Source organism: Manis pentadactyla, chromosome 15, assembly GCF_030020395.1.
Source record: "Manis pentadactyla isolate mManPen7 chromosome 15, mManPen7.hap1, whole genome shotgun sequence".
In the NCBI taxonomy this organism is placed as follows: Eukaryota; Metazoa; Chordata; class Mammalia; order Pholidota; family Manidae; genus Manis; species Manis pentadactyla.
This window is the reverse complement of record NC_080033.1, coordinates 58,577,954-58,591,121: the sequence shown is the minus strand read 5'-3', so window position 1 is coordinate 58,591,121 and position 13,168 is coordinate 58,577,954. Positions and strand designations below refer to the sequence as shown.

Here is a 13,168-nt window from a genome sequence, read left to right as displayed (position 1 = left end):
CTGCTTTTTCATTCATTTGGCCATTATCCACTAAACATCACACAGGGCGTCCGCACTGCAAGCTTAGGAGAGAGAAAGACAAGGTCCCCATGCCCGAGAAGCTCACAATCCAGAATTGTTAACCTTTCAGAAATCAACTACTCAGAAAATCCGATGAAAGTTGTAAATGCCTAAAAAAATACTTTTGACACACACACTATTGCAGATGACTTCAGGAAATTACAGGCTCCCTACAGGGAAATCCATGGACTCGAGTTAACTACCCTTGAACTCCTAGAAGACATGAGTTCACAAATACTAGTTCCTACCTCTTGTTTGGTTTATCATTATTTTGAATTATGATTTACTGCCTTTCAAGTTTCTATGAGGCGAGGGGAACCTTAAAACCCCAGGACATACCTTATAAAACCCAGAGGCTTAGATGTGGGTCTGGTCCCCATTATGACATTTAGGAATGGCCACTGATGTGAATTCTAGAATTGTAAGGAGCCCTCCCCACTCCGTTCTTTCTCCAGGTCATGGATATGGGATGGTCAAATACAACATTCTGAGCAGCCAATGGATAGTCTTTGCTAAATTCTTATGGGATTATTCATACAAATCCACCTCTCAAGGTCACCCTGTCTGAGATAAGTCAATGCAACCAACTGCTGGAAAGCAAAGATATTTTCTTGGAAAAAGTATTGAACGTAGTTTCTCTGAGACCCTCATCTTCATAACCTTGGCATTGCTCAACTAAGTAGGGTGTCTTTCTGGAAGGTTCACTATTCCAAATGAAAGTACAGATTTGCCAAAACCTAGGTTTCCAAGGAAGGCTCCAATCCCTCCCTTTTCAGTGAAAAATTAATGGAATGAAGAACCTCGGATGGAGGGAAAAAAGAGAGAAAGCCTCAGACAAAGACCTTCCTGGCGTAGACCTGGCTAGTCTTGAATCCTGTGAGTGAGGTGCTGGATCTGCTCAAAAAATGAAAGCATGAAGTTAAAGCCCAACTGTTTTGGAGCTGAGCATTCTAGCCAGTGGTGTGTCTACGCCAACAGCTCCGGTCAGGGGCCAGCGCCTCACTTCCTCTCTTGTACTGAGACAGCCACTGGGTTCTCTGGGCTTCTGCAGCCCGCACACCAGGCCACTTCTTGGCAGCAGAGCTTCCGGGTTTCTTCCCCCCTCCTCTGCTACCTTCCAAATGTGCCACTGGACCACGAGTCTAGAAGGCCTTGTTTCTTTGTTTTGTTTCCTTTCTAAAATGTCTTCTTTGTGGCTGTCTACCCTTTTTTTTTTTCAAAATTAAAATCCGTGAAGAAAGTCCACAGGGCCATGTTAACATTCATGTGAGCTAGAAACAGACATTTCTGAACCAGAACCGTTCTGCTAAAATCTGGTTCTGTGCCCTGAGCCAGATTTTAAAAACTAAGAATGACAGACTGAAAAAGGAGGTGGGTTGGAAGAGGAGGCACACAAACAGCTAACACACACACACACACACATACACACACACACATGCACGCACACACGCGTGCACGTGCATACAGTGAGAGAGGGAGAAAGGAGCTGAAAAGGAGAATGAATTGGAGAGAAAAGCTTCATTAGACTCAGAGGCAAGCAGTGGCAGTAGACCAAGGTCACTTCTAATTTAGACCATCTAATTGGCAAACAGGCTCCAAATGGCTATCATCTCACAGGGCTTGGAATTAATGAAGCCCGATTATTTTCATTACCTTCCTCTGAGATGGAGACAAAGTGAGAGAGTAGTACCCAGGAGGGTGCAAAAGCCCCAGGCCACCTGACACCCCAGAGTAGTGGGGCAAAGGCAGCCGGCCTGTCCCGGAGACTCAGGGATGCAGAGGAGCACAACACGCACAGAGAGACAAACTATTGCTCCTACAAAGATGGAGCGAAAACTACAGGCGGTGCAGGGCCAGGAGCACATAAGGGAAGTCTGGGCATGTACAAAAATAAAGAATAATTGAGAACTACCAAAGGGAGAAATGATGAAGGGCTACGGAAAAAGGTGTCCCTGGGCTGCTCAGGAGCCAATTCCCATCTCCACTGCGAGGTCATATTTTGTCAGGTGATGGAGGAACAAAGACAATACCCCATATTAGTGCTCCAGGATGCCAGTGGTGTGTCCTGTCACTTAGAAGGGCAGTGATCAATTAGAATAATGCAACAGTATTGAAATACACGGTAGGTTGTCTTTCCCATTCTCGTTTAGGGGCCAGAAACACGGCCCTTAGGCCCTCAACCCTCGTTCCCCCAAAGAGTGGAGACAACGAGAGCACAGAGCAGCAGCTCCAACAGCCCCACCACCCATGTGAAAGCTCATTTCGTTGTAAATAGGTGAAGTTTGGTGGAACTGACACTGGGGGCAGGCTACGCGGTCAGGTCTGGAGGGGCACTTGGCTGTCTCATCACCCTTCAGCTTTAGAGATTCCCTCCTTGTACGATGTGCGTTAAGACACCTTCGGAGATGTGTTTCCAACAGGCCAAGCGGAATGAAGTGCTGGAGGTGCGGCTTCCACAGTGCAGGGCCAGAGCTGCAATTGTTCCCAGTGGAGAATATTTTTCAAGCCCCTTCATCGGTAAAAAGAAGGGGGCCAATGGAAGACGTAGATATGAGATGCAGAGCATAAGCAAGCAGCTGTTACCATAGCAACAGACATATTAGACACTGCAGGTTCCTGAAAGCTGTCTGATAAGGTATTATTAAATGAAGCCTCCTCAAAACACTCTCCATTTACAACTGAACGGAAAGACATTGTGTAGAAAGTAATCTATTTCCATTTATCAGGGTGGAATTTACTTTTTGAGGGACTGAAACCCAATTCAAGCCAGATCCTGAGACCTTGAACCCAGACAGCAAAAAAAAGTATTTATCAGAATTTATAGCTTTAGATACCCTGGACACACCCCATCTCTGCCCGGAATTGTCTATTTGGGGATTTTGCCAGGTTTTCCCATTCTGCAGCCAGTGGCAGCTAACTCCGTCAAACCATTTGGCAAGAAAGGAAACTTCTCACTGCCATTCACCCCAGCCTCTCAGGAACCAGGCAGATGTAACTTTCTCCTCTTGGAGGACATGTGACTGTGTGCTGGCCAGTCCTTTGGTTTAGAAATGGAGCTCTGATTTGAGGGGCATTTCTCATTATTCTGTTTTCAGAGTTTCTTGCTCCAGTTGCCCAGGAACAGAGATATACAGCCGGAAAGCCTAACCAATACTTTCCAATAGCCAATTTTCTAATAAAATTACAGTGAAATAGCCACCAGGGACCTATCTTAACCACAGGTTCATTACAATCACTTAGATGTAAAACAATTGCAAATTTTGTTTTAGCACCAAACTTTTCAGGGGAAGGACACTGGCAGCTGCTTTGATTTGTCAAGGCAGAGACCATGATCAGCAGTCCAGTCCTCAAACAGGATTCTGGGTTCACTCTGAGGTATGGCCACAGATTCCCCTCTTAACCCTGGTTGCTGTTCTTTTCCTGCTGCCCTAAAGGATCAAGGCTACTGGGCTAAAGGATGCTTCATTTAGCCTAACGCAAACCATCCTCATGACTTCAAAAAACAATTCAATACTGACAGCCATGCAATAACTCCATCTTCTCAGGCAAAGAGAGAGTACCAGGTCACCATTACATATATCTTTAAGTAAAGATATGTATGGTTACATTTCCCACAACTTTCAACTTTATTTCTGAATCCATAAACTTTCTCTTGTTGCTAGCAAACCGACTTTCTATAATTAGCACATTTCCCACAATTTGCACACTTTTCAGAAATGTCTAGAAAACATCCATCCCCATTGTCTATTGTGGAAAATGAGGTGCACTGGGGTTTGTGTGTACAAGGTGCCAAGCACAGCCCATTCAGAGAACATGTTTCTCCTGTAGAATTACCATGTCAGGCATTCTTCTAGAACCAGGTTTATTAACCTGGCTCCATGGATGAATCTTAGGGTATCCTTATGCTCCCTGGCACTGTACATACAATTTTGTGTAAGCAGAGTACTTGATGGCAGTCTTAACAATAGCTGTCAAATTTTAGTGTGTATAAAAGAACCCAACAAGGCTACTGGATTGTTTTCATCAGAGTCTCCAGAAAGGCTGAGAATCAGTGCTTGAGGAGGTGCTAGTTGGTAGGCAACACTCGGAAATATCTTAAGGATTGGTACCCATGCAAACACAGCAGTGACCTTCTGCCCTTGAAGATGGTGTTGGTAAATGAAGAAGATTCATAATGACTGCCAGACTCACTACTTGGAATGTAACTTCCTATTGCTGTTATAAAAGTATAACAAACAATGGATATTTAAAGCATAATTTATACTCTAGTCCCTAGGGATGTATAAATGAAACTTTCTGTCTAATGTAAACCAGGCATACAGATTACAATAGGCTCACACTTCCTAGACCAGATTTATATTAAACAGAAAAAACAATCATCTGAGCAAAGAAAAATGTCATTAAGAATGCAAAATGCTTCCCTCCTCCTATCTTTTTCTGTTCCTTCAGGCTCCCATGGTTCTAGGCCATCAAGGGAAGTGCGATGAGGCCTGAGAAAACCCCCTTGTTATTTCCAAGGCTGGTGAGGATGCCAAGGAAACCTGTAACACAGAAGCCCACCCATTCACAGAAGGTTTCCACTCAGAAAATATTTCAACAATGCTCGCAAGTCTACTGGAAAATGCCCCTGTGTGAATTTATACTTGAAAGACCTCCAAAATGAAACTCGTCCTAGGTCACCCCTGAGTTTCCCGTTGGCTGCTAAAGTTCTTTTGATGCATCATCAATTACACGTTCCTTATGACTAAACGTCACTTACAATGTTATTCATTAACTTTGCATAACCAAATGGAGTGGGAAATGCCTAGAGGTTAGACGTCTGTGACCTGCACGTGATAACGTGGAATTCTGAACAGACTACCTCTCTGGGAATCTTCACAGGAAAAGGCAATCGAATTAACTTCTTATTATTCCACTGTTGAAATAAGTTAGAAGTGAGAATAATTCTCTTTGGTGGTTTTCCTCTAATGATCAGAAAAAGGTTTGCACAGCAGCCCCAGCACAGAGAGAAAGCAGAACATTAGTATCATCTTGAGTATTTTGAGAATTAGGTTTAAGTCTTATGCTAACCTTTTGGGCCACGCTTACAGTGGCCACTTGGAGCCATGCTTTCAAAACCTGCAGGTGTAGCAACATCATATTCAAAATGCACAGCCTGGCCCAAGAATCAATACGTGCTATCCAACGGAGCATTTGCCTCTTTTGAGAATACAATTATCCCCTTGAGAAACTCCCACATTACAGGGCTACACGGCTAGGGATGGGAAACATGGATTCATCTCAACTCTGCCACTTACAAGTGACCTAAAGTTAACTTTTCTGGGCCACAGCTTCCTAAGCCCTTAACATAAACAGGTCAGACTTGTTCTCTTCTTGAAATAGGGATGTTGTGAGGACGAAATGAGACTACAAGCAAATTAGAACATGATCTGCTCATTAAAGGTCTGGAGGATGTGCATAACAATTTCTCCCTATAAATAGTTAGCAAGCCTAGGCCTTGTGTCCTGCGGGGAGAGAGCAGGGTAAGGTGAGGGTTAGCCCTTCGGGTCACAGTCGTGCCAAGTCCAAGACAGGTACAGTGAAACAGAGATCACAGAACAAGGACCATTTGGACCTGTGCCAACTCTACACTGGCTTTGTCACTCAGCAACACAGTATCTTGTCTGTGCCATCACACCACCTTGACCCCTGGGGAAAGAAAAGCCACAGGGTCCTGGCTCCTGGCTGCCTTACCGTCATAATGAGTTTCTCCACGCAGTCGGGTGCCACGCTGTGGAGGTGGGTGAGGTGCAGCTGGAGGTGGATCTTGTTGTTGAGCATGTCCTGGCACAGGGGGCAGCGAAGCATGGGCTGCACGGAGTGCTGTGTCATGGCATGCACCCGCAGCCGGTTGACGTCAGCATTGCTGTACTTGCAGTAGGGACACTGGTACATCTGCGGGGAACACAAGCCACCCCACCAGCTGAATCTCCAGTTCCCCCCAGCAGCTGTGCCTGCCCCAGGCCCGCCCGCCCCAGAGTTCATTCCCACTGGTTTCTGAAACGCTCCCCCCCACCTGCAGAGCCCATTCTGGCCTCACCTGCTCTGCTTTGGTCTCCTCGGCTGTTTTTGGTCGCTTCGAAGGGAGAGGAGATTCTGAGCTACTGGGGAAGGAGATGCGTTTTGAGGTGGCTGGAGAATCTGTGAGCTCCTTCTCTGCTTGGCTGGACGATGCTGAAGAAAAGACAGAAGACACAATACAGCAGCCTGACCAGGCTAGCTCCCAGAGGGTTTGCATTGGGTGAAAATCAACAGTCATTTATAGCACTTGATTTTCTTGAAACACTGAAATGCAAGTATGACAAGCGCCCAGATTTATCAAGCACACTGGAGAAGAAGCAAGTATCTCTATTTTCCCCATGAATTTCTGCCACTACTTTTAACAACTGAACACTAGGGGAAAAAAGATAAAGAAATGGACTAAAAGGCTCTGAGTTACCCTATGCTAAATTCAGTTTATTCTGACCTCCCCCAGTCAAGACACAGTCCGCTGGCTTGCAGGGGGCAGCAGGGCTGAGGGAGGGTGGGGGGAGTCTGGCCAACTGCTTCACCAATCACCAGTCAACCTGAGACTCAGACACACTCTGCTTTCGTAGATGTAGTGAACTACGTGTTCCCAACTTCACTGGCCCAGCTCTTAGAACCACAGCACAGCACACATGGTAAACGTGACCTGAGACAGGCTCACATGGGTATTTGCATACAAATACGTGGCACAAAAAAATCAAGCTTGGGTTCAATAAATTGCTTTCAGGGAGGAATAGAACGGAGTGTGAATCCAAGTTAGAAATCGAGCCAATGCTCCAGGCACAGGAGTTTATACAGATGGCGGTGGGGGTGGGGCAAGAGGGACAGTTTGCTGTCTGCTTGCCCAGACTGTGCCCTCCATACCCCAGTCCACCAAAACCCAAAATATTAATGGTCATGGGAGGCTTAGGTCAAAAACAGTGGGTATGGAGTGTTGGTGGAAGGAGTTCTTTGCAGCATGGACAGCAACTGGAAGACTTGGATGAGGAAACAGCTGGCTGAAGGGTAACCAGGATAAGCAGGGCGCCTCCAGCGCAAGCACAGATCCCAGCACGGCTGGACTGGGTCATTCGAAAACCCGGTCAGTATCGAGAGTTGGCGCCTCACATGCTTTGGATATGGAACTTCATTTTTCAGAATTTTGCTAAAATTCTGAGAAAATAAACACTCTGCCCTCGTTGAAAAATAATTTGACTTGGCATTGAAGCCACTGGTTTAGCAAGCCTTCTTTTTTACGCTTTGGTCAAACTGCTTTCTGTCTCACCCAGTCTTCTTACCTAGCATATGCTTCCCCTTTACTCAGCTTTGAAATTTGTTGACGTGGATACCAAGATGCTATCATTACAGGCATATGCTTTATTAAACAATTTTAGAAAATCAATTTTATTCATTAAAATCATAAGACCACAAAATAATCTTGAAAAAAAAAATTGCTATATGCAGGAAATATTCCAGGAAGTTGATGCTCTTCCCAGAATGCACATCTCGTGACCCTTAAACCCCAGTATCTCGGTAACCTGGTCTACATAAGTTTGTAGGACATCTATTATTTAAAAAGTACAAGGACAAGCATTTTACACACAGACCCCTCCTCCTCCCAACACACACATTCATAACCGTACTTTAATCTGTCTCGAATCGACTTCAAACCCATTTTGCTCTTAATGGGAGTTATTCATTTTCACATGAAAGGTAATACATGACGGCTGGATATTTAATGTGATGGACTGGCTGCTGATTAACTAGGTGCTGTAACATTCTAGACCGGTTCCCCCATGGCCCACTTCCCGTCTCCTGGCTCCCTGCAGACCTGATCCCGAAGAACCTTGTGTCATGGGCTTTAGACCTCACAGTGTGATGGGCCCCCCTGCCTGAACACTCCCACGACAGGAATCTTTAATTAATGTTTCAGGGACTTAAGCTGCCCAAGCCCCCAATAGGTTCCTTATTCTCCATCATCTTTCATTTTTGCATGCTGGTTATCTTCTATACATTAAATCCTCAGATGCTTTCTAAAGATCGGGGGGAGACACACTAGATGATACTTTAGGTCTTTATTTTTTATAGCCATCTCTTCACCTTCCCTATTTCCACCTCCAGCCTGGAGGTATTAGGTTAGGCTCATGACTTACAGTTTGGAAAGAGCCGCTATCTGCTCCTCCTTCCACTAGACACAAACCAAGACACGGACTGATTCCAAACACCCATCCAACCACTCGTCCCTGTCTTTCTGTTGGTCTGCCTGACCTAAAACAACACTTGCTTTTACAAGACCATGACACTACCTTGTAGACACCCTCAACCTGCCCGCTCGCCCCCTCTGGAAGGACTGCCAGCCGTGCAGCTGCCGGCAGTGTGAATGCGTGCGCTCTGAGGCTGAGACCACCCAACTCCTCTCACCCACTCGGAGCTGCAAAGCAAGCACAGCGCAACCTGGTGCCGCATCAGCTTCCTCATAGGACCAAAGAGTCCATCCTCTTCCTTCAATGCCGAGCACATGATGAATTGTGACGAGGTTGCAGAGGTGAGAATTCTGGTTTCAGAAGCCACTATTCTTTCCCGCTGTATGGAGAGGGGGACTTTTATTGCCCTTTTTTTTCCCTCTCTCTCAAACTGTCAAACTGCTCTGGAATTCTAAAGCTTCCTTTGTGAGCTTGAGCTGAGCAGTCCTTATAAAGTGTTTTAAAAAATAAAATCATCCCTTGCTGACTCATTCCTCTTTCGCCCCAGGAACACAAACAGCCCTGCTATAATTCGAAATGCTGCACCACCACTGTAAAAACTTCTAGGGCTCACCTCCCTTCTCCCCACAAACAACCTGCATTTTTATTTGATCAGATTTGTCTAGAAGTGGACACCAGCCACCCACAGCTCACTTGTTCCTTCTCTAAAGATAAAACTATGGCATTCTCATAACAGACTCTTTTAAAACTGAGTTACAATCCCACTGTGTTTCCCTGGGTGATGTGGGGAAGGCTCCTATGAGTTAGGTTAACTAGGTTGACAGACCCCTCCTAGTTTGACCCCAGACATAAAAATGTCAATCCCTATCCAGACAAGGCAGCAAAGTCTAACAGTTTCTATAAATGGGCAAACAGTTGTACAAGTTCTCCATCCGTATGCTGGATGAGGCTTTACTACAGGCCACAGACAGTCTGAGGTTTTCTCAAGCTTCTCTCTGAACATCTTCAAAAGCACCAGAGTCTCAAAATCAATTTCTGTCTCAGTTGTCACTAGCATACATTGTAGGCATAAGTAAATGAGGTTGTAGGAATACCGAGAGAGCGAGCGAGCACTGTGGTTTCCTGCTTTGAAGAATGTTCTGAACTTCAACTTAAATTCTAGGGGAGATGTCATAGTCTAGAAAACATAAGTTAAAGAATCAATTATTACTGGTCACATTAAGGCCACTATGACATCATAGCAGTGAAATGGAAATAGATGTGCCCGAGAGACAAACCATAGTTTAAACAGTGCCTGGAATCTTTGGTTTATATTGGCAACAAAAAGCCAAACCACTTGAAGGGTTATTACTACCTGTAGTGGTTTTTACATTAGTGACAGAATGAATCTGGAAACAATCTAGATCTCTTACAACAGGGCATGGTTAAGTAAACAACGGTACAGCCACTCTGTTGGGTATTAGAAGATGTCAAAAATGACAGCCATGAAGCAATATGGAAAAGTCCTTGAGAATGTTAATCAGGGGAAGACAAAGATAAAATGCATTATTCCATGATTCAGCTATGTGAAAAACAGAATTAGAAAAAGACTAGAAGAAAATTATTGTTGTATTTAGGTGATGGCATCATAGACCATTTTCTAAGTGTGTCTTGTAATTACACATATTTTTAGTATCACAATTAAATACTTGAGCATTTAAACTCAACTGTCCATGAAAAAGTTGATATTTGGATCCACACTGTGTAAAACATCAGGTGGTATTTTTTACTTTGCTGGTTAAAGTAATTTTTCTCACTTTGGCAGCTATGTTATGTGAAAAGACGTGTTAAATCTCAACACATCTTCTGCAGGCTATGTGCTAGGCTCTCAGTGCTTGACAGGGGGTAAAAACATGGCAAGCAATCATGTGAGCGCACGAAGTATAGGTTACATCCTCCACAAAGCTAGACAAATAAGATACTGTGAAAACAAAACACCAGGTCAAACCCCTACCACAACCTGGCAGGATGCGAGCTGTGGATTCCTTGTACCACAAACTTTCTAAGAGTGAAAAAGCACTTGTTCATTTTGTTAGGAGTTATAGCTGTCCTCCCAGACTCAATGATGAGACCAAAAAAAAAGACTGGTATGTCCTTGGTATGGAGTGCAGAAAATTCAAAGTCGGCTTTTAGCTGAAAGTCACCATTTCCCCCTGCAGCTGCGATGGGTTGGCCACTACAGCTGACAAGGACAAACACTGAGAAGACAGATCTGACACGTGGCTCTCCATTTTATTCTCGTGGGTTCTCCTACCTTCTAGGCACAAGAGTTTCATTTCAAAGGGAAACACAGAAGTCAAAGGAGGGTTTTCTTAGGGGGGAAAAGAAAATCATTTATACATGGAGATATCAATTTCCAGATATCCTTTGTTTTTAATGTGTTTTTCTGAGAAGAATTTAATCTCTCAAAACAATTATGTAAAAGGTTACCCGTGTTGTCATACTAATTAGAGGCAGTAGGGAAGAGAGTCCATCAGAACTCATGCAAGTTTTGTTTGCAGTTTTCAAGAAAATGGTTTTATTATGTTCTAAGCACGTAAAATAGTTAGGACAAGCCTACTAAAGCTTCATGTAGGTAGTAACTTACTTCAAAGAAGAGGTATAATTTAGGGGGCTTATAAAACACACCCCTGTAACTTCACCTGATAAAACCACTCTTCCTAGAACAAAATTCTCACTCAATTCTAATCCTCACAAACAAATTAAAATCTAAATCACTGTAATTCTGGCCACAGAAAACTTAAGAGATAAAACTCGCAATACCACACAGACTTCCAGGGCACCTAATGCAAACAGGTGCCTCATTTCTCACCTGGTGACGTGGTCCGGCTGACTCGGAAGCCAGGTAAGGCAGGGAGTTGCTGCCTTACAAAAGAGATACCTGAAGAAAAATTGGAAATGAAGTAGCAGCAGAACCTGAAGGTACCCAGTTTCTGGCTTCCTCTAATCATCAGCCAAGACATTGACTTGCCCTCCAAGAAACCAAAGTATTGGCAGAATTTATTTCTATGTTTCATGAGAAAAATTCATCTTGTCATCACTCAACACACCAACGGGACTCTTGGCAAGGTGGATATTCTGTGCTGCAGGCCAGCCTCCCTCCGGCCAGAGACTTCCCTCTGGGAACGCATTGAGCTGTTCGTGTTGCTGGGAAGTTTCTTCTGCATTTCCTCTCTTTGTGGCGGAGTGGCGTTTGGAGTGGTACTCACCAAAGTGCCGATCCTCTTCCTTTCAGGGGCCCAAGGTGAGCCCAGGGAGGGCCTGGGATGCTGCCTGACCTTTACTCCTTGTGGAGAGGCCAAAGGCAGCCACCACCCCCACTTCTCAACCATCAGACTCTTAGCTAAAGTATCACTGACAGCCCCTCCATCTAAACTTCCATCTCCCAAACCAGCAACATAATGGAGGAGCCAATTAAATGATTATTAATTCATGCTGCTTTCCGTAAGCCAGAGGTTCTCATCGCCTTGTGTTCCGTAAACCAGCTTGCCACCTGCCCCAGAAATTTACAGCAATCTTTTATCCATCTCCATTGACCAGAGGAAAAAGATTCACACAACTCCACACTCAGTGTTTGAGCTGGGATAACTACCTTTGCACACCAGACCCAGATGCTTCCCCAGATCTGAAAGTAGTCATTCAGCTCATAATTACAATGAAACGCAAGGTGCAGTGTGCTCTTTCCATAGCCCGACTCCCTCCGCTACTCACGCTCCCACTAGACAGCAAAAATGCAATGTTCCCCTAGAGGAACCTGTGCTCCTGGACTTTGTGATCTTCACACTGTCATTGAAAGCGGAGCTCTCTTGCATTTGTTTGTGATTCTTTCCTCAGAAGACAGGCTAGGGTTTCGTATTTGCATTTCCTGTGGAGCTACTGCACTTGGTAAGTGGCCAGAGATTGGGCTCAATTCTCTTCTTCCCCTAATACAGAGAACAACAGTTCCTTTAAAGGGTCTGCCTTACTGCCAACGTGGTCTTTAAACATGCATGGCCTCATTCTGCCTCCAGCCAAGCACTTAAGATTGTTTCAAAGAGGAACCGAGAAGAACTTGTGTGAAGGAGAGGCAGGCACTGGTACACTGAGCAGAGGGGGGTCTTTGTGCCCCAGGTAAAACTAAGTTGGGGTTTCTCCCTTCCCCGCCCAAAAGTGTGGAGTCTGTTTCAAGTCCAGCTCAGTGGAGAGGTGAAGGACCCTTCTATTCAGAGCAGTCTCCTTCTTAGTAACGGTGAGCGGTGCTGCTCATGGACACCATGTTCAGGAAAGCATTTTAGGGAAGTTCAAGCCCCTACTCACAAAGCAGAATATGCCTACGTAGGTAGGGCAGGGCATCCAGATCTCATCAACTTATCAGATGACTTTGTTTCTATAAAGGATTTCAAGGAAAACTTGAATAACACAACTGAAGGGTGTGACTAGTAGTTAGGGAACAGCTGATTATTTTTCTCCTCCAAGCCAAATAAATGTACTAGATAGACCAGCACTTTGAAAACCCAGAAGCTCTTAGGTGTTATTATTGTTTCGCTTTTAATTTGAAATAATTGTAGATTCATAGGAGGTTGCAAGAGTAGTACAGAGGTCCCATGTCCCCCTACCCAGGTGTTACTTTTTTACCAATGCTTATATCAAGATTTCTAGGCCTTCAAGTCACTGTTCATTGTGATCCTGTCTTTCTGACCAAAGCTTTTTCCCACTGCCAATCCTACAACCAGGGTTTACATCTGCCAAGACTCAGGACTTATGCCCCCTCCAGGGGCTTTTCTATCTTTTAGGAAAACTCAGTACCTCTCTCACCCAACAGGGGCTCAGGACTTGCCATC

General features: G+C 44.7%; 1 protein-coding gene across 6 annotated transcripts in view; it reads right to left on the bottom strand.

The window, feature by feature from the left end:
* Positions 1–13,168, bottom strand: part of ZFHX3 (zinc finger homeobox 3) — a 235,847-nt gene that overhangs the window by 20,715 nt on the left and 201,964 nt on the right. For all 6 annotated transcript variants that reach the window (XR_005027249.2, XM_036897929.2, XM_036897933.2 and 3 more), the window contains 2 exons: positions 6,140–6,273; positions 5,794–5,994 (listed from right to left, as the gene is read on the bottom strand). Coding sequence is in view for 5 of the 6 variants with exons in the window: in XM_036897929.2 (XP_036753824.2) it covers positions 5,794–5,994; positions 6,140–6,273 (335 nt within the window). In the remaining variant the exon portion in view is untranslated. The remainder of the gene's footprint in view (positions 1–5,793; positions 5,995–6,139; positions 6,274–13,168) is intronic.